Source organism: Perissodus microlepis, chromosome 15, assembly GCF_051167445.1.
Source record: "Perissodus microlepis isolate ML-2025 ecotype Zambia chromosome 15, ASM5116744v1, whole genome shotgun sequence".
Classification (NCBI taxonomy): Eukaryota; Metazoa; Chordata; class Actinopteri; order Cichliformes; family Cichlidae; genus Perissodus; species Perissodus microlepis.
Genome location: NC_140475.1, coordinates 32,161,896 through 32,184,727, shown reverse-complemented (window position 1 = coordinate 32,184,727; position 22,832 = coordinate 32,161,896). Strand labels below are relative to the sequence as shown.

Below are 22,832 nucleotides of genomic sequence, written 5' to 3'. Positions count from 1 at the left end.
TTTTGTGCTTAATCAGACAGCCAGAAGACACGTTTTGTATACTTCTTGCAAAGCTGCCGTCTTGATTCTCAAGTACGGTGTGTATTCAGTTGTGCCAGCTTTCCTTGTAGCTGGACTTTAGGGAGACATCCTCCCTTTAAAAAAAAAAAAAATCAGATTTTAGCATAAGTGTCCATTTCTCTGATTCTTTTTGGCAAGATCGAATCATCTCATAGATGGCAAAAATTAGCATTGTGTAACTGCACCTGCAAGTGACGATGCAAAATCAAATTATGTGTCTAGAATTTAATTTACTGCCTGCTACTGAGTAAACAGCTGTCTGTTATATGAGGAGTAGTAAATAAGTGAATGACCAAGAGTGCACGATGCTCAAATGTGAGCGTTGTTTTTGGGCAGTAGCAGTAAAAGGAAAAAGTGCACCATGCAGGAATGCCATTTATCCAAAAATAAAGCAGTCTGAAGTCTTCTGAACACTCAAGCTTTAAATGGCAGAAGCTTCCTCATTAATCCAAATCATTTAAAATTCTGTACCTCTGCAGGCAGGCCAGACGGCATTAATGTTAGCAGTCAGCCACGGGCGTCAGGAGATGGTGCGGGCGCTGCTCGAGTGTGGAGCCGATGTCAACGTGCAGGACGATGAGGGATCGACGGCTCTGATGTGTGCCAGTGAGCACGGCCGAACTGAGATCGTCAAACTGCTCCTGGAACAGCCCGGGTGCGACATATCCATTGTGGATAACGTAAGACTTCTACAATTTAAGCATTTGAACTAGCTCATGCAATGACAGAAACATGAGCCTAACACTGAAGCCAGCTGTTTGATGGCTGCCAAAAAACATCCAGGAGCTTTCTTCTCTGGGATTTGGCTTAATCTCTTCTCAGGAAACTGCTCGTCTAAGTAGTTTCCTTTTCTTGCTATCTTTTTTCTCTATTTCGTCTTAGAAAGCTGAGGTGTCACAATCAGATTAGACTAAAACGTATGCTGTACAGAGGAAACACAGTGACTGGACCCCAGAGGAAAAAAATTTAAACACACTTGCAGATTTCAGACACAATGTCCTGCAGGCATTACACTGGTCCTCTGCATTTTTCACCACTTAACCCATAAAGAAATACAAAAATCTGGCAGCATTAAATGCTAATGCTAGCAAAGGTCTTTGCTGCTCAACACTCCTGCTTTTCTCCCCACTTGTATGTTTTAAAGTGATTTTACAGTGGATTTCTGTAGATGCTTGAAGAGAAGCCAGACAGACAGATATTTGAGCATTAACATCTGTGCCAGAATGAGTTGGCCATTTGGTGCAAGCAGCTCCTGGTCTGTGTTTCAGTACAGCACAGCTGGACTGAGGGGGTGGAAGGAAAAGCCCCCACCTCCCCTCTCCGCTGAAAACACAAAACTGCGTGACAAAGTTTGACTGCAAGGCTGAGTGGATACAGTAATGACTGCAGAACCATTTTTACTTTCAGTTCACTTGTTATATTAAGCAGTACTATTACTACAAACCCCATTTTCAAATGTTGGGACCATGTTTAAAATGTACAGGGAAAGCAACGATTTTCAAATCTAACAAGCTCATATTAGAAAACATATCAAATGTCTAAAATGAGAAAATATATTGGCTCACTTTGAATTTCTTGGCACATTTCATGAAAGCTGGGACCTGGCCACGTTGACCGCTGTGCAGCAACCCCCAGTCTGCACATGTCTGGGAACTGAGGAGATGAAGCGAGTTCAACATACCCAGGGTAACTTCCGAAATCTGGATTCACTTACCCCAAAATCAGCAGTCAGGATAAACGGTCACATGAAGCTAGTTATCAACTTTCCCCTCTTCGTTCAAAAGAAAACGGTGGCGCTGCCAGCATCTGACCGATCACAAATAAGGATAAGTATACTGACAGCAGTGTGACTGGTTTTTAAAAAGGATCGTAAAACCAAACAGACACAGACTGAAGGTAGCAAGACACTGTACTTTAAATTATTTGGCCAACAAAACAACTCCAAACTGACCATTTTGTCTTCCTGTATTATAAACAGTCAAACGTATCATAAAGCAATAAAAGTCCCATAGTTAACTGGTTAAGCAAAGGTGCATGATGGTAAAAGAAATAACAAAACTGTCCAAACAACTGGAAAACAGAGCAACTGTGTGTAACATGTATCACATGGTTGCTCTCACACTGTAAAGCTTTCTGCTCTAGTTGAAAAGCTCTCCTGGATACTCATGTGTCTCTCTCCATCTTTGCTGTCTGTCTGCAGGATGGAAGCAATGCCCTGTCCATCGCACTGGAGGCATCCCACAACGACACAGCTGTGCTACTCTACGCTCATATGAACTATGCCAAGACCCAGACTGCTGCGGTGAGTTCATATTATCAAAGATGGACTTTGGTTTATTCCCGACTCCTTCTTCTCCACTTTCTCAAATACAGACAATTTATTTTAGGCTAAAGGGAAAAATCCGCATAATCTCCACATAATCTTGTCACACTGTGTGAATAATTAAACCTGTAAGAATTGTTAGGGACAGGTGAGTATTGGAGGCAGAACTCAAAGGTGTTTAAACAGTTGAACAATATTTTTATTTCTTTTTTTGCCTCCTTCACAGTAGTAGATTAGTGCACCGTATGTTCATGGCCAAACTAAAGTGGAACGCAAACGAAGAAAAATAATGGAGAACAAAAAGTAAGGCTGGCTCAACATCCAAAGTAAATGTAACATTTAAGGAAACACTTCTGCACACTGCTATAGAGTGCAACAGTGATGATCAGGAAGTAAAAGTCCCATTCATATTCTCCATAAGAATTATGAGCCATAAAACTCACCACACATACAACACTGTTCGCATGTTTTCCCTGTGTTTGTGTGGTTTCTTCCTGGGTACTCCAGCTTCCTCCCACAGTCCAAAGACATGCCGTTAGTAGGGTTAGGTTAATTGATGATTCTAAATTGGTCCAAAGGTGTGAATGTGAGTGTGAATGGTCCATCTCTGTGTTAGCCCTGCGTCAGACTGGCGACCTGTCCAGGGTGTACCTTGCCTCTTGCCCTATGGTAGCTGGGATAGGCTCCAGCCCCCCCGCAACCTTGATAAGGGTAGGTGAAAGAGTATGAATGGATTGTTGGAAGTAATTTGCTGTGGAAACTGGGATTTGTAATTTTTATGGGATGAGTAGTCCCTCCAATGTTAATTAGGTGCACAGTCTTAGTATCTTTGACTCTCTTTTTATCCAAATCAAATCTTTTTTTTTTTTTTTTTGGTCACAATTCACCTCGTAGCTGGTTGGCTCGATTCAAGGCGTAAAATTCATTACTTAAGGACTTTCTCAGACTTCACTGGAGAACATGAGTAGAAAAAAAAAAGTTTGGTCACTGTTGTGCTCTATACCTAATTTTAATAGGGCAGAAAGCTGTAATAAGTTAGCAGTGGAAAAACAAATGTTGTTCTATTAAGAGAATGTACCTGCTCTCTAACTACTTAAAATGGAAAGATATTTCAAACATCAGACCAAACTTCCCCTCCTTAATACCACATTTGACACATTTCCCTAGGAAGTTCACCATAAAAGGAGCCCAAAAGGGCCTGGACTGAACTGGTTTGGCAATTCCTGGGATCAAACCAGACAGAGGCCAAGTTTAGTCTAGAGGAGAGGTATCCAAACTAGCAGTTTCAAAGTCAGGATTCACTCACAAATCTTAACGATTTCATGAATGACTTGGCAACAATACACAAGAAACACAGCGTAGTTACAAGCACTGTGTGTTTTGTATAAAGGTCACATGCCACCCTGTGACAAGAATAATGCCCTTCTGCATTAAAATCTAATAAAATGCCACAAGCCTTCTTCACAAAGTCTGGCCCATCTTATATGAACAGGGTGGTTAGAATTAGTTGTGATGCTCGCATTGTTTTTGCATTGTTGCTTAAGTTTATCAGCTAAGAAGGACCACTTTCAAGAATCAAATTTATAATAGTTTTTAAAACAGTTTCTCTTTTTCCATCAGGGAAACACTGAGCTTCACTTTTCTAATAATCACACCAGCAGTAAACAGAAAATTCAACATTACACACTTTGAATGAGGCTATGCGACATCACGGCTACATCTGATGACAAAAGCTATCATTTTTAACCAAATCAGCATGTTTATTTCTTCTGAGCGGGCCCGCTTCAAAGAAAGTCTCTTCAAAATGTTTGGAGCGCTATAATACAGTGATTTGGGCCCAACATCACGAGAATTTCCCTTTTGCCAAATCTGATTGTAAAGTACAGTACAATTTGATTAAGTCATCCAACATCAGCAGAACCGATTCAGCACTTCAAAGAGAAGCCAGGCGGTTCCTTTACAAAACAAAGCCGACCCCAATCCCCCGTGTTCGCCTTGTAACTTTGAGACTTTTTGGTTATCAGCTCCCATCTCCCAGCTATTTTTATATTATGCAACTTACAGTGTCCCTAATGTACATATTGCAAGATTTCACATTGTAGCTGGCCAAGTTTAAATTTAGGGTTGTAAGATCACCTTTGAATCTAATGAATAAAGCGTGCGAGTTAGTTAAAGTTAGGTCACACTTATAAACAACTTGGAGTGAATGATGCCTCTTGTATTTAAAGGTGGTAGGATCAGTTCCGCTGCAGTGCTCCAAGCTATAGTTAGGGTGTGGGCTGCACTAAATGAAGGTGCACCGCTGCCCCCTTTAGGTGTCACCACAGTCATGCAAGCTATGGTCTTCTTGGGAAGGCGATGAAGTGAATGCATACAATCGTTACCATCAAGCATTTAAAATGTAACCCTGTCCTTTATGTTGTCTTTCAGGGGAGTCCAAAGGCCCAGCCACGGAGCCCCACGAGCCCACACAAGTGCTGGCCTGCAGACTGACACGATCAAAGCCGCTAACTGGGGCGGACACACCAGCAAACATAACTGGATATGAGCTGTGAAAAGCTCCACTGGAATTTACTTAAACGCATATTTATAGTTTGCCATGTCCTCCATTTACACTGATCAGCCACAACATAAACACCGACGGGTGAAGTGAAAAATAATTGGATTATTTTGTTAATATACTTTGTTTAGCTGGTCAGCTTTGATTTGGCTTATGTCACTTGATAGACAAAATTTAGACTCTCACACCACAAAAACTGCTGAGGCACAGCTCAAGAACATGTGGACTCAGCCTCCACAAACCCGCAGAACCAAAAAAACCTGTTGCCAGAAATCCCTTTTCAGGCTCCGACGAGTCAGAGCCGGGATACTAATGCTGTTGCTGATCAGTGTACAAAATATTGTTAAGAGAATATTATATTTCCATAAGATTCTTCAATGGTTATTATTTACTTTAGGTCTCTAAGATATGTTTATATTCTCTATGACATGCCTTGAGATGTTACATTTATCATTTGCACACCACTAATATTTTACTATTAAGGGCAACACATCATTACCACATAATGTACATCCAAAAAATACATCTATTGGTTTTCCATACACATGCGCACACAGTGGCGCAGTGTACAGTTATACCCCAATGTCATCAAAAATCATCACATGGACGTCACATCGTCCAGCGTGACTGAACTGAATGAATGTTGGTCTGTAGTCTTCCTTTCCTGGCTAACTGATGTGTAAACCTTAACTGTCATAGTCTGCACTAACTGTCTGTGCATTATGTTGAGATATATATATATATATATATATATATATATATATATATATATATATTATTGTCTAAAATAAACATATTTACATAAAAGTTTGTGGGTGTTGGTGTTTCAAAGCAAGGATTGCCACATGTTTGAGTTGGCAGCTATAATCTTTTTGTTTTTAATACCAGAAGAATTGAATGAGAGCTCTTTTGCTAATTAGACAAACAGGTAAACCACTGAACTATGGAGCTACACGGTTACATTTGAGTGGGGATAAACAGGACTAATCCGTTTGAACACAGTTTTTAAAAAAGCTGATATTAGATGGTATCAATTTAAAAATTCTAGGTGACATCCTTTTTGAGTTGAGTTTGCAAGATTTTTTTTGGAAAAACTTGACTTCTGACCTGGACCTTGAGGTCAAGGAATCCAAACTGGGAGCTTGGGAAAGGGGTCTGGTAACTGATAACCCTGCCTCCCATTCTACATTTAGAAATTCTGGGAACCACAAGTTACCCTCCAGTCTGAGTGTGACGCGTTCCACTGTGATAATGTGGTACTTTGAGGTATTTAAGATATGATGGAACACGATAGTTCTGTATGCGGGGAGAAGGATTTTAATTTCAATTCTTGGTATAATATAGAGCCAATAAAGAGAAGATAATATTTGAGGATTAGGGTCTCTCTCTGTAATCCTTGTTAGTACTCCTGATTGTCTCATCTGACTTCATAGATAAAAACATACAGTGCTTTCTGATAACATTACCAAAGGGAAGCACGCATAGCCTAAAAAGTCTTGGTCCTAGTGCAGAACCCTGTGGAACTCCATGACTAACTTCTGTGTGAGATTTCTCATTTATATGGAAAAATTGGAATCTATGAGATAGACGATGATTCAAATTCATTCAGTGTATTTCCTTTAACTAGCAAACTCATGCAGTATGCACACATGTTGGTTCAGTGCTCAACTGAACTTTTTGTGGGATCTGTATAAAGTATTTGTATACACAGTATAGATGTTGGCATTCACAGTGCCCTAAGCAATGTTTCATCACGATTGCTCCAGTTGTCTAGGAGAAGATGGGGAACATACATAAGCTAAGATCATTATAGTGTGATGATTATGTCAAAGGTGTATTCTAGTCTCTGTATTAAAATGTTGTGATCAGCATTATTTAATAATGAGGCCTAGCAATAAAAGCACCTGAGGAGATAAAGACTGTGTACTTTCTTTTTCACAACTGTATATTTCACTCTTAAGCAGTCTTGCTCATTGATTTGTAAGATTGAGTCTACATACCCGGACAATCAGCAGTTACGCCTCTTCCGCAGCACAAGGCAGTCAGCTGAGTGAGGTTTAATCTTGTGTTTAATCGTCTTTCATTTCAGACCGCTCTCTCACTTTCCATGTAGGCGCCATGAGGGCTGTGGCCAGACGTTGAGTCTAACCAGGTCACTGGAGCTGCCGGAGGCTGCAGATAAATATTCATGAATACCTGTTAACTCTTTCCGTCTAAACACCGGGTTATTTCACTGCCTATTTTCCAATTTTTCCTTTTTCTAACAAATGCCTAATTTTCCCTCTCATCTAGATAGCCAGCTGTGTAAGCAATCGCCTGTCACAACTAAAAACAGCAAGCCTTAATAATCTTCCCCCTCACCCTTCAAACTTCAGTCCAGTGCTACTCATCTCCCTTTTATGCTTACTCCCTCTTTCTCAGCCTTGCATGTCCTTCACTCCCCTTACCCCTCTTTATTACCTCTTTCTTCAACTTCCTTTTACTTCTTCAGATTACTCTTCTGTCTGTCTTTCTTTTTTATCTGTCCTCATCCCACTTTTAAAGTTGGATAAGACTTCACAACTGAAATGAATACAACCCTGCACAGGCAGACCAGAGCACATCACAGTAAATAATACCTGCCATGTGTAAAGAGGAAAATGCTTTTCAGACCTTTTGCATGCATCGAATCTGATGCCTATTACTGACTGCATAAAAGGGCGATAAGCAAGATAAATAATGAACATATTAGATAAATGCATCTTTAAAAATGGTTGATATTATTAAGGAAATCATATTTTCTAAATAAACAGAAAAAAGGCAAATACATCACACCCCTTTCTAACTACCAAACAATGTTTGAGTTTATGAAGTCTAAATAATAATATTTATGATATGAATATTTCTGTTTCCTGCTTTTAATAATGAGCACAAATTCATCTAGAACAAGGAACTGTCCCAACTCTGTTGAATGTGCTAGAAATGCAGTAGTAGTGTAATTTAAGACATATTAGAGAGATGACTGAGCATCAGCCATACCACAAATGTAAATAGGGCACAATTGCAGATGATCTTTATTTTATTTTTTTCCCCTCAGCACTCAATTTGTTTAATTTTTAATGCATGGACCTGATTTGCTGCATTGCTGCTTATATATAAGTTTCATCAACACCATGTGCAAACTGTAGGTAGAAGCAAAATGCTTTAAAAGGTAAATACAAAAATTCTAGAGAGAACATGAATCTGTTTTCCCCATTACTATAACTGTGCTGGCTGGGACATCACGAAGGCGCTTGGGTGGTGGAGGTGAGGTGAGGGGGGTTGTTTTGTCTACAGTGCCGTAACATTTTTTTTTTTTTTTTATAACCAGTTACTTCCACACCACTTCTTTCATTATGCTGATCCGTGAAGTGGAAAGTAACGCTGGCGGAGTTGAGAGGTCAGGGACTCCTGCTGCCTAGATACATACAGTCTAATATTAGAACATTTCCTTGATTTGTTAGCAGCATCTCTGTTGTCTGCTGAGCACATGGCAACAAGCCGACCAATTGGATTTCAGGAGAATACTAAGCCCCTCGCTCTGTGTAGCAACAGTGGCATCCTTCCTTTATTTATTTATATATGAGTTTTTTCTCCCACCGACTCATTCTCATGCTTCTGTCCCCCCAGTGTGCAGCCACACCGCGCTGTCAAACTGTGCAAAAGAGTTACAGTGCTGCTCTTTTAGTTTTGGTTTTTCTGTTAGCAGCATAAGCTCTGAAATGTACATTGTACATTTAGGCTTTTCATATTTGTTTATATTTTTATAGACACTTTTCCCCCCTCTCTTTCCTCACTGCACCCCACTGATCAGTGGAGTTTTTCCTGCGCTCTGCACGTGAAAGTAAAATCAAACTGGGGGAATGTCTCAAGAAGGCTTCATTTTTTAAGAGGACATGTTTTAGTGAAGAGGAGAGGAAAAACGCAGAGGAATGACAGCGTGGGAAAAAGATGGCACTCAGAGGGGACCATTAACTACCAAATGGAGAGGATCTTTAAAAGATGGAGGACATAGGAGGAGAAGCTGTACGGGATAGGATGAGTTGCGGTTGGAGGGGGATGGAGGGACAGAGAATGGCGTGAGGACCGAGGACAGTGGTTGGTTTGATCTGAGCCACGTGTGCGTCCAGCCACGTCTCTTCGCTGCTTCGTGGATACCGATGAAACGCTGGTTTCCCATGTCGCCCGGTCCCTTCTGTCTGAGCCCAGGTAGGTGCGTACTCTCCTGTACATCCAAGTTTGATAATGATCTTTCATTTTTTCAGGTTCTCTGGATGTTAGTTCTACCAGAAGCTGCCATTTTGAAAGTTCTGTTAACGTTTAGCCTTCACGTCTCTTCGTTGTCGAAGCTCTGGTACAGGATGAGAAGCTTGAAGGCGTTGAAGAAAAAAATGGCGTATATTAGCCGTTTCGTTTTTGTTGTGGGGTTCAACATTCATTGATAAGACACTAAAAACACAAGCTAAGCTGCAAAATGACCCCTCCCCCAAATTAAAATAAAACCAAAAAACTACCAAAACCAAACCAGTAACATATGATCAGTTTCTCCAGTACTATCTGAGAGACGTTGGACTGATTACCAACTGTCGCAGACTACGTGAAAGTATGAGACGTTGTGTAATGCAACATATTTGTGAGACCAAACTGGCCACTGTCAGTGGCGTTTCAAGTGGCGTAAGTGATAAGGTCACGACTGAAAGATTGCTAGTTTTTCAGACAGGACATTTTTCTGACTTGCGAACCAAAAAAATGGTTATGGTACAGCTGTGCCATTCCAGATGGATTGGGTCCAGAAAGTACTAAAACATGACAAAACTGGCTGGATGCAATAATGACACTTTTGTAAGTTTGGGGAAAATCATGTTTAGTATCTCATCTCAACTGGAAATCGACAAAATGTACGGTGAACATCAATCCATGATGGTTGCGTACCGTGTAAAACGCCATTTTCAATGGTCTGAAAATCTGTAATGTCTGTAATGTTGCATAACTTGGACACATTACATTTGACAATTTAGTAACTACATATGCTTTTTTTCCTGTTCTAAGTAATCTCAAAAACTAAATTTGGTCAAATAAATCTGGTCAAATGAGAAGTATCACTCTTCTCATTTTACCACATTCATAACTACTAAGGTTTTGTTAGTATAATAAATTAAATGAAGCTGATTTGTTTTTCAGTTGCAGCGTACAATGACAGCAACTGCAATCTCTTCATTGTCAAAGACGTTATTCATCACAACACGATGTGCCACATTTGCAAACAAATTCAATTCTTAATTCAAAGATAAACACAAGAGGTCAACTATGTGATATTGTCACATTAGTTCCCTTAAATAAGGTCTTGTAAAAGAACACAACTGTAGGCAGCCTTATCAGTATTTTCACAAATGATCTACTTTTACATATGAAGATCTGTTACATAAATGGTTGAATATTTGATATAATATTAATGTTTTTTAATTGGATGTATTTTTAAATCTCACCAGGTATCTCTTGAATAATTCAGGGTGAGACCATTTAGTGCTGAGGATTTCACGCTGCCTTGTATTTTAGCAATAAAAAAAATTCAAAACTATTTTTTTAAATACACGCTGGTGTTTTTATATGATAGTACGTCTGTAAAAACGAGTGTGTCAGAAATTGTTGCAATTGTCTAACGAGCTTTTCAAGTCAAAATACTTCATCACAATGAAAAAAATTAATAAATTTAAAAAAATGCAAGATATACTTTATAACCCAACGGGACCCCTGCCCCTTATTTTATGGTTATTTATGATTTTACTTACTTTTCTCGATTCCACTGGTCTGTGTATGTGTCTCTGTGCATGAGAGAAACACACTAGTGTTGACTGATACATTACATTTGCATTCATTTAATTCAATGAACGCGTAGCAAAAATCTGCAAATAACGCATCGTTTTTACCCAAGTCCTAACAAGTACAGCCCCAAACGTCAACCTGGGGAATTTGCCCTCAGTAATGTAGGCAGCTTTTCAGCATTTGGTCTGTGGAAATAATGTTATGCGATTCGTGGTCAATTTACCATTTTCTTTTTTAAATCAGAAGTTTCATTATTGATGAATGTGTTAAGATTGAGTATTTCTACTTACATTGTTTCTAACACACAATAATTTAAGGGACAGATGTTGTAAGTTAACATCTGCGAGTTAAAAACGATAAATCTGCACATAAAAATGTAAGAGATGAACATTTAGCCTGGTTTTCACATGCTGCATCACATTTCAAACCCTCACAGCTGATATGTGTACATCTGACTCATCAGATGACGCACTGAACACTTCATATGTAAGTAATGGGTTTTTCCTAACGTTAAAAGAATTAGTGGCATTATTTTTTAAGAGCACAGTTTCGCAGTACTGCCAAACACACCTCTAATTTCTCTCAACAATGTGCAGGACGTGTTTACACTGAGAGGTCTAGCAGTGACAAAAGGCTACCAAATATCATTTCATGCCAGTGAAATTCAGCCAGTTGTATTAATAACAGGTCAAATAACCACTGGCTTTGCCAATAGTTGCAGTAATTGCCACACTTTTGACTGCATTTACCAGTAAAATAATTGATGACGCTTATTTTTCTACCTGCTCACACCACATTTGAAGCAATGCTACTCTCACCAAAGCCTTGATACTTGCTGTCCAGACCTGAGCAGAGCGGAGCAAGCGACAACGAAAGTGTGAGACGGAGCAAAATCACAGTATTCCTTCTTCTTACGAATTTCTTGAAAACAAACCAAGCAAAAAACAAACAAACAAAAAAAAGATATAAGGCAGCAAACAAACCCCACAAAAACTAAATACTGCAACAAATTTAAGATAGCAACGATTTTGACTGAAGCATCTTCTGCAAATGTGTACAAATCTCAAATTTTGAAAACTGCAAACCTTCCAATGAACATCTAAGGCTGTCTGTTTGACTATTCACTGTGTCACTGCCATAGTGACTCCCAGTGACCTGGGAGGTGATGTCCCAGATCCAGTTAATAAATCTGAATTTGATCATTCACAAAAAGTTAAATAAGTCTCCTTTCCCTGCCATGCACAGTACAAATTACTTGTTGTTGCACTGCTGTTGGTTGCAGAAACAAGTTCTTAGTTTAATGCACACTGGCCCAGGAAATCTGGAAAGTTTCCCTCTTACCGATCCATAGAAAAAATGTAAGCTATACAGGTGTATAGCTTGCAGGATAGTTATGAAGTAATGTGTATAAGGATTTTGGTCAGAATAACTGAAAATTTGTGCCTTTTCTAATTTAGGTTTCCTGAGATGAGATGATGCACGGGTCCTCGAAGCACAAATTGGGCAGTTTTTCCTCAGCCTGCCATTCTTTAGCAGTTTACAGCTTAGCTACTAGTGTTGAGGTATATAAGAAGCACTCGTATTGGTAGAGTGTGATTGTTCTCCATCGCGCCCAGATATGAACCCCCTTGAGCAAACAGTGACAAAGCACAAGAGCACCTGAATAAGGAAAACTCCACTGATTATAAGGAAGTGAAAACTGGATCTATTGGCAGTGCCATCAATCTACTATATGATATGCTTAAAACCAAGACTCAAGGTGAGGAACACGCTCTACCTCCACAACACTGGGCAGCCATGAACTCTGCACTGCCACCCTCTCTCTTCTCAGCCATGACTATAACTGTAAGCTGATAGTATGTGATCAACCACACTGTGGGGCCGACATCCTGCTGCTTCACCTTCTCAATAAATCCTAGCTGCACAACAACAATACTAAGTTAGCGCTTTCAAAATGGCAGATCAGAATTTACAGCACAGCACAGAGGACGACAACCTTCAGCCAGCTGATTACCCAACGTCATCACTAGCATCGCTCCATCTCAGGGATGAGGCTGTCGTCACAAATGAGAACACCAACCAAATCGGGGATAATCCTGAGACCGGTTCAGTATGTCCTGTGGTGATGTCATCAATGTTTAACCAATCACAACAGCAGGGAGACATATCCATGGCTATCATGCCTGAGTCTCACTCAGCAGATCAAGGTAAGATTAAAACATAAAACATAAAAATGTTTTATAATGTCAAAAATCTATTTGACGGTAATATCAATTTTTATGAATGTAGCAATTATACAAAAAATATGACAGAATGATCAAGAAACAACAACAACAAAAAAGAACAGACATGCTGGGTTCTCTTCTTTTTGGGGTAACAAACAAAACCACTTCTGTGAAAATGACCAAATTAAAAAAATATTTTGGCACAGAAGGAATCAGGAGGCTCGAAGGATAAAAGACGAGGACTATCAATTCTGTTGACCGGCCACTTTGTTATGTGAAAAAAGTGCATTTAAGGTAAATCTTCAACATTAAGTTTTCTCCTGTTACCAGAAAACAGCTTAAACAACCAGAGTATCAATGTGTATAACCATCACTCTATGTGATAGGTTATACTGGCTAAGTTTCGCTAATGAAACTATGACACAAATGTAAAGTTTAAAAACCAACCAAACAAAGACAGACAGGTTAAATGTTTTTGTCAGGTCTGAGGCTTTCATGCGGTTAGCTAATGTTGAAGCTATGAGGGCTCAAAGATGCTGAAAAAAGTTGGGGATTAAAAAGTGCTTATGTTTGACCCAAACATATGGACTTTTATTAGCTTGGAAATATTTTCATGGCTACATTACACAATAAAAGATAATCATTAGGAGCCAGTGGACAGAGGCTGAAACACTTTCATCTTAAGGAAGCTTGGAGGCTGTTGAAACACTATCAAACCAAATGTTAAGATTAGTTTGCAACATGTGGGGCATGTCTCCAAAGGTTGATTCTGTTCATCTGGATATAGCGTTTTCAGTAGGAGAAACGTTTCATCACTCATACAAATCACTTATTCAGTCCCAGCTGACTGCAGATTTCCCCAATCTTATAAACATGAGGGCATGGTTTAAAAAGGAACCAGCAGATGGCAGAATTTACCCTTTGATGTGCTAAGACCGAGTGACATGGTGCTCTGTTTTGCTTCTGCTGAACTCCAAAAATACTACAAATAGTATTTCAAGTTCTACACACAGTTGTTTAGGGAAGTTGGCACACCCAGGTCAGTGGACCTTCAAAGGTGCAGAAATGCTACAGTGCCTTTATTTAAAAAACAAAACAAAACATGCATTTCAGAAGTGTAAAAAAGCCAGCAGCACTTTTAGCCCAGAAGACCAGTTGACTTTTAACTGGAATCAGGTAAAGAGAAGAAGCATTCTCCTGGCAATCCTTCCAAAAAACTTGTGTTTTTGCCTTTTCTGCGAGCACTGAGCAGTCTGACCTTGGGCAAATTTGCTGGGATGTCTCCTCCTAAGAAGATTGTGGTACTGCGTCAACACACTCGAACGCGCCAAACCAGCAAGCTATCAAAACGTCTGCTTTTATAGAGGCGCTCGCATTCATTGATGATCACTTAATCAAGTGCATCTGATTAGCAGCACCCAGCTGCCAATTACCTTCTTAATTCTTATGGCAGCAGTAAAGGTGGGCTTAGTTTTTCACGCTATAACACAACACCGTTGCTATAGTTTTTTTTAAACATTACAAGCTACACCACGTTGAGGAGGAAAATAAAGCAAAGAAACCTCCTAAAGTTAATGAATCTACCATCTACTATCCAGCTTTTTTTTAGTTGAACAGCTTTTATTAGGTTTTTATACAAGGCAAGTTTTGACAGAGCTTCACTGTGTGTAGACCCTGGGTTAATGAGTTGACGCCCTTTCTAATTTTACAACAGTATAAGTATGATTCCCCCAACACACAGCTCTTTCTGGAGCAACGATTTCAAGCATCTCCAGGCATGCCTTCACAAGTGGTGAGGGGACGATTTATGTCAACTGCTTAGAGCACACCTCTTATTGCACTCAGTGCTCGTGTTGCATGTGTGTGTGTGTTTACATGCTGGGAAACACAAAGAATTCCCACATAAATGTAATGATTGCGGAATATGCCTGACAGACGGGGTCTCACATTTCCCTGCTATCCTAATGTAACACTGACACAACCACACACGCAGGGGTAAAAATCACAAGCAGCCACAGTGGAGCATCAGCTCTGGACCTTCAGGCCAACATTGCATCTCGCTGTAGACAGCTGTTGTTTGTTAGGCGAGGCAAGGCGAGGTCGGGCACTAAGCAGCGACGAGTCTAGCCGAGTGTGCCTGAGCGAGGAGTGCCAGTTCTGGTATTTTAGGCAGTCAGACACTGTCACCTGTCAGCGAACTAGTCTAGACACGGTCTCCCACGTGGTGCGAGAATAAGCTACACAACGATATCAACCTCTCAGCGGCTAGTCAGGAGGACGGCAGTGTGTGCAGAACGGCCGCAGAGCGCAGATCGCCACATACAGACTGATGTGAACAGGCAGGGAGGGTAACGCTGGGTTGTTTTACGGTTGATGTTTCAGAGTTCTTGGAAAGTGAAATGGGCCAAAGTGAAAGTGAGGCGCAGTCCGACACCCTAGCAGCGTTCTTGCAGGACCTTTCCTCTCATGATCATAATGATGGTACGTCTCTTCCAGGAAAAACCAACAGCAGCAGCAAGGAAGGAGGTGTGCTCCAATATATTTGCAACTGACTCCTTAGCAGTTTTGTTTCAAATTAAGGTAAAATGTTTTATCCTACTTAAAAATGTAACTGCATTTTTTTCTTTTCAGAAATTTATCCAGAGAACAAAATATACAAAGCTATGGCAGAATGTGACTGCGGCGCTGATGACCACCAGCTTTTTGAAGCAGAGTGGTACTGGGGCAACATCTCAAGGTACTTTATATTTCTATCACTTTTTCTTTCTTTCAGCCAACACCACTGTTACAGCATATCCGATTTTATTGACGTTGTCTTCCTCAGACCGTTATAATTAACAGAAACCTTCATGTCCATTTGATTTGTTCAGAGAGGAAGTAAACGAGATGATGAGAAACACTCCTGATGGTACATTCCTGGTTCGAGATGCTTCCAGTAGGATTAAAGGAGAATACACGCTGACATTAAGGTAACTACTAGAAGATTAGTGACAAGTATGCATATGGCTACACTTTCGTAAAGTGTATCAAACACAACTAGTTAAAGACTGTACCAGGTTTTATGAATTTTATTGCTGCATTACAACCAGTCATCAGTAGTCTGTATCTCATGTGAAAACAAAGTTAACCCCAAATTAAATATATATATTGTAGTCAAAGGTTAGTTATTATTTCCTGGTCTCGGAGTCTAAATTTAGTTTTACTGGTTTTAAAGTGTAACTTTATACGTTTTGTGGTTTCGCTCTAATTTTAGCGGAATTGGGACAGACCAGGTTTCAGATATAAAGCTTTGTTGATTAGAGTTTGGCGTAGACTCCAATGTTCAGCAACATAACACCCTGTCCCCACAAGATGTGTTTCACGAGTGTTTTTCCAGTCATCCATCTTACATTTGGATGAAAGAACACACACACACACACACACACACACACACACACACACACACACACACACACACACACACACACACATTTTAGAGCTCTAAAAGTCTCCTGTCAGGAAAAGCAAGAGTGACTAAACAGAACCAGGAGAGGCTCTAATGGGGAACAAAGCTCCCTACTTGCTAGCCTAAAATGACAAGAAGTACCATGTTATTTATGGGACAACTATCCTTTGACTTTTGCAGAAAAGACGCTTCAAACAGACTAATTAAAATCTTCCATAATGGGGGCAAATACGGCTTCTCTGAGCCACTGGCTTTTTCCTCTGTAGCGGACCTGATCCAGTATTACCAGAAGAAGTCACTGGCCCAGTACAACTCTAAACTGGATACACGGTTACTCTATCCAATATCCAGAAACCAGCAGGTAACCTTTTTGGGGCAATTTAACTGTGAACTTTTGTTTTCTTACATTACAACAACATTGCAACAAGATGTAATCAACTGAAGACTTTTACCACATGGTCTGTTACTGGTATTGGAACAAAACCGCCGTGCTAATGTCCAGACTAAATCCATCATCCTTTTTTTACCATTTTGTGCATATAGCAGCAGGTTGTGATGGAAGCTGACATTGATGCAGCTGGAGAACAGCTAAGGATATTTCAGGATCAATACAAAGAAAAAAGCAAAGAGTATGACCGCCTATTCGAGGAGCTGAATCTGACATCCCAGGTACATGATCTTAATCCTTTTCACCATGTAAATTTGTACTTTTTTCTTTTCAGAGCCCTTTCCTTTAAAGACTTAAAAACAAACAGTTTGTTTTCTCTTCTTCCTAGGAACTGCAGAGCAAGCGAACTGCCATTGAGGCTTTCAGTGAAATCATTCGGATCTTTGAGGAGGAATGTGAAACCCAAGAGCGCTACAGCAAGGAATACATCGACATGTTCCTCACATTAGACAGCAGTACAGAATCCGACAAGTACGTTCACAAAGCACCTGGTTTTCCACTTTTTGTTTAAAAACAAGTTGAATTAATAATAGTTGCTAGTTTAGTTGAGTAATTCCTTCATTTTTACTTCCAGAATTCAAAACAATTCAGATGAACTACAGTCGAGGGTGGAAGAGATCCACAGCAGCAAGAAGAAGTTAGAGGAGGAACTGAGGAACAAGGCACTGGTTCACATGGAGGTCGACAGGAAAATGAACAAACTGAAGCCTGACCTTGTGGAGCTCCGGAAGCTCAGAGATCAATACCTGGTGTAAGTTCAACCCTTCACTGTCCCATGTTTAGGCTTGTTGTACAGTGGTTCCAATTTAGGTCCCAAAATAACAAGAGATCGGTATCAGCATGGGCCAAACTATGACTTTAAACATTGGTGTCAGGGCTGGATTTTACAATCAGTGCATCAGTGAAGCAAGAACTGAAAGACAAAACACAGTGTGTCCTGCACAGCGTCACAGCTACTGAAAGATGCGTGTTGTGACTTCACAGTCAAACGAGTATCTCAATCTGATTCTTACATTTCATCACATACCAATAACACAGCTGCGTTATAAACATAGAAAATAAATCAGCTGTTCTCCATGTTGTCACAGCTGTGCAGCTCGACTATGCTTGGTATGGAGCTTTATCATAAGCCTGATTGGTAGTGCGTGTCTTTCTAACCAACTGTTGCCCTTTCACATGAAGTAAACCTGAACAAGTATCAATATAGTATAGTAAAATGTACTTAATTTACTGGGCAGTACAAAAAACAAACAAACATGTATATACTGTATCTCTCTTTTTACTGTGTAACCCTTTGATCGATGTCGTTGATCTGGATTGGATTGGATTTCTAGCATTTAGGTGAAATAATCTCCTTTTTAAACTTTAAAGTGACATTAGTGAATCAATAATCATCCATTAATACAATGTGTGTGCTTCTTTGTAATAAGTGCTTATACTTTTAGCACTTTAAGTATATTTTGATGCTTAAAGATTTGCACTATTACTTAACCAGTGGTCACAATCCTTCTTTAAGTAAAGGGACTGAACACTTAAAGAGTAAAGTCAATGTTCTACAGCGGCACTTTTTATGAATACCATCCGTATTAGGCGAAAGTGATGCCAGTGAGTCTGAAAATCATGGTGTTTTCTACACCAATTTACTGCTCTGTATTGATTTGGATTTTCTGATCAAATAGCCTGATTACTCATTGGTGTTCCTTTAAAAAAAAAAAAAAAAATCCTGGAAATTACCCTGATAAACATATAACAGCACTCCAACTGTTTTTTGTCCATGTTTCAGTTGGCTAACTCAACAAGGCACCAGGCAGAGCCAGATAAATGACTGGCTCGGTATCAGGAGTGAAGAAGAAGAGTAAGTATCCCTTTTCTCTTGGCCTGTGGCCACATTAGTCAAATCTTTTGTAGTAAAATGTCACAAAGGCATGTTTACTGACAACACACATACTGTATATGTGGCTCATCATGCCACCCATGTTGCTATTTTTGGTTCATATGATCGATACTAACACCAACACTCAACAAAACTGAGCACAACTGCTTCAAATCATCATACCGCTCCCTCTCCACCGGCTAGCCCATACACCCTAGCAGATGATACCCACCAGGAGGAGAGGAGCTGGTACGTTGGTGCTATGAGACGAAAGGAGGCGGAGGAGCTGCTGAGAGGGAAGAGAGATGGGACATTCTTAATCAGAGACAGCCAGACTCGGAGAGGCTCCTTTGCCTGCTCTGTCGTGTGAGTGTTTTAGGTACTTAATGTTTGGATGCTCTGTAGAGAAATCCTGTAGATACTAAATAATCAGTTTCCTCTCTCATACAGTGTGGACGGGGAAGTGAAACACTGTGTAATTTACAGGACGTCCACGGGATACGGCTTCGCTGAGCCCTACAACCTGTACTCATCACTGAGAGAGCTCGTCCTTCACTACCGTCACACATCCTTGATCCAGCACAACCAGCAGCTGAATGTAACCCTGGCCTGGCCCGCTCTCAGCCAGCAGCCCAGCTGAGACACACCAGCACACACCCAGTAACAGTACTGTGGACACACCCAAACAGACACTATTACCAGGCTCAAAACAGCATACCGGTTAGTGTCATCACCGCACTAAAATATTCAGTGCTAAAATTGGATAATAATCTAAACATTGCTTTTATGCCAAACAAAAGTCATTTTATTACTCTTTTGTTATTATTATAATTTCTGTGTTTAAAAAGCCAATTTACTTTTCATCACCACCTAAAGTTTGCCAGAAGCTTTTGCAGAAGTCAGCAGTAAATATTCAACTAAACTGTCCTAGTACAGAATTCAGCCTCACTAGTTTCCCCAAAGTGTTGCAAAAAGCTGTGCAGTGAATTGGATTCTGAATACAACACTTCCATTAAAAGAGTAACTAAAGCAAAGGCACAAAATATTTAGGAAAACACAAATAACAAAATTTGTCATTGCAATGTTGATTTCAATTATTCTTTAGTCCTGAAGCTAAAACAATCCAGCACAAGTTTCTGTATTTTTATCTAGACGCAAGCACAAGAAATTCTATTTTAATGAAGAAGCCAAATATAAAATAGCTTCACCGCTATCAAGTTTTTGTATTTATAGTTGGCCACTCCTGACCTCTACCACACTTGTTTTAACTTGTTTGAACAAAAACAAACCAGTGTGCATTTCTTAAATTGATTTCTTAAGCTTCGTAATCGTCTAACAAATGCATAGAAACAGTGAAGCAACAACAATATGAACAGAAAAAAAGCCCAGTATGGGACAGAACCACCCTGCATTGCTGACTATGGTTATTTTAAGGCCAGAGCATCCACACAAACACTTTCAAAATAAGATAGCCTGAATACACACAGAGGATTGGATTCCTGTATTTTAAGACTTCTCCAGTTCAACTTCACATTTAGATGATATTGATATTTTCATTTTCTGATAAGGAGCAGCAAATTTGGATCGAAAAGTTTTTGAAATACCAGGTGTTGGGTGTAAGTGTGTGGGGTGTTAGAACTAATGGAGCAAGAGGTTGAAAGGCTAGTCTAACTGCTTTAATGGTGACTGATCTGGTCACATTTGAGGCTTCTTAGGCGCAAACATGACATTACAAAACTACATTAAGTTATAGTTATGAAAACTAACCTTAATAAGGGTCAGTAAGGAATTTGACAGGATTTGGACCTGCTCAGTGAGAAATCTAAATTTAACAGTCATTTGGTTTGAAGTGATTTTGGTTGGAGTCCAGGAGATTTGTTAATTCAATTCAATTCTATTTTATTTATACAGCGCCAAATCACAACAACAGTCGCCTCAAGGCGCTTTATATTGTAAGGTAGACCCTACAATAATACATACAGAGAAAAACCCAACAATCATATGACTCCCTATGAGCAAGCACTTTGGTGACAGTGGGAAGGAAAAACTCCCTTTTAACAGGAAGAAACCTCCGGCAGAACCAGGCTCAGGGAGGGCCGGCCATCTGCTGCGACTGTTTGGGGAGAGAGAAGGAAGATGGGATAAAAAACAAAGTTAAGAAGCCTGATGTGAGGTGACCTTACAAGGTTATACTACAGGACTTCCAGGTTCATAGCAAACTGTAGAATAGTGCCTTTAAGTGCTTCTTTTCAACCAACATGATTCTCTTGCAGACAACAACAGTCTGATGAACCAAACAGATAGACAAACCAATCTCTAGTTGAATATCTTATAACAAGGTAGTTGCTACTTCCCTAAATCCATGGCGTCTGATTATAAAAACAAAGGTTAATGATTTTAATGATTTTAGTCATGACCCTGGTGGCTACAAACTGTCAACAAAAGACACAAGGAAAAAGAAGCAGGTATGATTGGTTTGCGAAAGCAGTGTGTGTGCTGTGGCGTTTTTTAAAGGCTTTATATTGAGTTTAGATCTTAAATTTTCTACTTTTTTGGATTGAGAATGATAAAAAAATAAGAGGGATTGGTACCCACTAACAAATTTCGGTTATATGAACACCCCTAGCACATAACATAGAGACTTACAACTGACCAAACAGCTGTAACAATTTTTATCATTACTGCTAGAATTTTGCAGGCATATTCGCTAGCTAGGTATTAACTAATAATGTAAAGATTCCAACTATGGGGACCAAAAACAGTATGTTACAATAAAATTAGATAGGTAATGATTTTTAGTTTTTTGAACCACACCAGCAGACCATACCTGAGAAGTTTTTTTTTCCTCTTAAGTGTAAATGAGATATATACACGGTAGAAAATTGTGTCTATATTGATAAAAGTATCATTTAAAATTAAAACTGTTTACATTTCAGATCTATCCAGGTATGTGCAGCCCTGGATAAGTAGCAGGTTTGTAACCCAGGGACTTCTTTGATTGTGCAATTTTTGAGCAGAGATGAAGTGGTGCTTGTGGATATCATCAATTAAACTATTTTTATAGAGGAGAACACAGCAGTGAATAAACCTAGCTTGGTCTGCCCATGAATTAAGAAACAATTAAACATATATAAAGATATGAAGAGTTAATTTTACATATCGTGACCTGTATATATTTTTTCTTGTGTCATCGGGTCACATTAAAATGCACTTCTCTCTTTATGGTCACACATTCTTGATTGTCATTGCGTATGTACACTTGAAGTTAAATGTCAGACTGTTTATTGCCACGAAGGGAGAGAAACTGTCAAGTTCCTACTTTGTGGCAGTGAAGAGGTGTATATGTTTGATTTTTGCATGCTATTATTGTGTAACAGGTTTTAAAAGGTATAATGCATATTACTAAATCAGAATATTATGGCTGGAAACTGTTTTGATACCAGTTCTGGTATTAGAATGACACCAGCAGCTATGAAATCGATTTTGTTTAGCCTCCATTAATGGTGCTAGGCACTTATTGCTATAGTTTTCCTTTAATGCGTCTCTTTCGATCACCTGTCAGTATTAGTCAAACTGTGACGAGTTCTTTATCAAAGCAAATGGAAATGTTTTCGTGTTGGCCGTGGTCTGTCGTGCCCGTAACCACATCAGTCTGTGAAATAGTGTTGCACAGTAGTAAACTGTCCATCGCTGCATTGCACAGGTCGCGGACGGAGTGCGCCACAATCGTCACATGACAGCGCGAGGACTGAAAGAAAAATGTATGCGCCCGTTCCTCCGCCACGTTATCTCGTCGTCGTCGTCTTTTTTGTATTTTTTGCACACTGAATAGATTGAGTCTATAACTGCAATATATTTATTTAATATATATATATATATATATATATATATATATATATACATATACATATATACATATATATATATATATATATATATATATATATATATATATATATATATATATATATATATATATATAATGTATATATGTATATGTATATATATGTATATATATATATATATATATATATATATATATATATATATATATATA

The 22,832-nt window shown here is 39.3% G+C and overlaps 2 protein-coding genes across 10 annotated transcripts in view; both read left to right on the top strand.

Annotated features, from left to right (window-relative positions):
* kank3 (KN motif and ankyrin repeat domains 3) overlaps nt 1-5,693 on the top strand; it is a 35,409-nt gene extending 29,716 nt beyond the window's left edge. For all 3 annotated transcript variants that reach the window (XM_084953096.1, XM_084953094.1, XM_084953095.1), the window contains exons 10-12: nt 544-740; nt 2,261-2,362; nt 4,814-5,693. In XM_084953096.1, the coding sequence (XP_084809222.1) occupies nt 544-740; nt 2,261-2,362; nt 4,814-4,876 (362 nt within the window). In that variant the 3' untranslated portion in view covers nt 4,877-5,693. The remainder of the gene's footprint in view (nt 1-543; nt 741-2,260; nt 2,363-4,813) is intronic.
* A 2,868-nt stretch (nt 5,694-8,561) lies between these two features.
* Nucleotides 8,562-21,568, top strand: LOC146372461 (phosphatidylinositol 3-kinase regulatory subunit beta-like). Of its 7 annotated transcripts, none has more exons than XM_084953169.1 (12): nt 8,562-9,170; nt 12,242-12,991; nt 15,392-15,490; nt 15,641-15,746; nt 15,880-15,978; nt 16,635-16,815; nt 16,998-17,123; nt 17,231-17,373; nt 17,477-17,653; nt 18,686-18,757; nt 18,980-19,141; nt 19,226-21,568. In XM_084953169.1, exons 2-12 carry the CDS (start codon nt 12,739-12,741, stop codon nt 19,413-19,415), a joined length of 1,608 nt encoding a protein of 535 aa, XP_084809295.1. In that variant the 5' UTR covers nt 8,562-9,170; nt 12,242-12,738; the 3' UTR covers nt 19,416-21,568. The 7 variants fall into 7 exon arrangements, with proteins under 7 accessions (XP_084809295.1, XP_084809294.1, XP_084809292.1 ...); XM_084953168.1 differs by having other exon boundaries at nt 15,392-15,535; nt 17,001-17,123; XM_084953166.1 differs by having other exon boundaries at nt 15,392-15,535.
* The last annotated feature ends 1,264 nt before the right edge of the window (nt 21,569-22,832 follow it).

Bases quoted from the DNA above. Each gene is read 5' to 3' on its own strand.
- LOC146372461 (XM_084953166.1), top strand. From the start codon at position 12,739: ATGGCAGATCAGAATTTACAGCACAGCACAGAGGACGACAACCTTCAG. The intron at 15,536-15,640 runs GTGTGCTCCAAT...TTTTCTTTTCAG, and splicing joins CAGCAGCAGCAAGGAAGGAG to AAATTTATCCAGAGAACAAA. The intron at 15,979-16,634 runs GTAACTACTAGA...TGACTTTTGCAG, and splicing joins GAATACACGCTGACATTAAG to AAAAGACGCTTCAAACAGAC.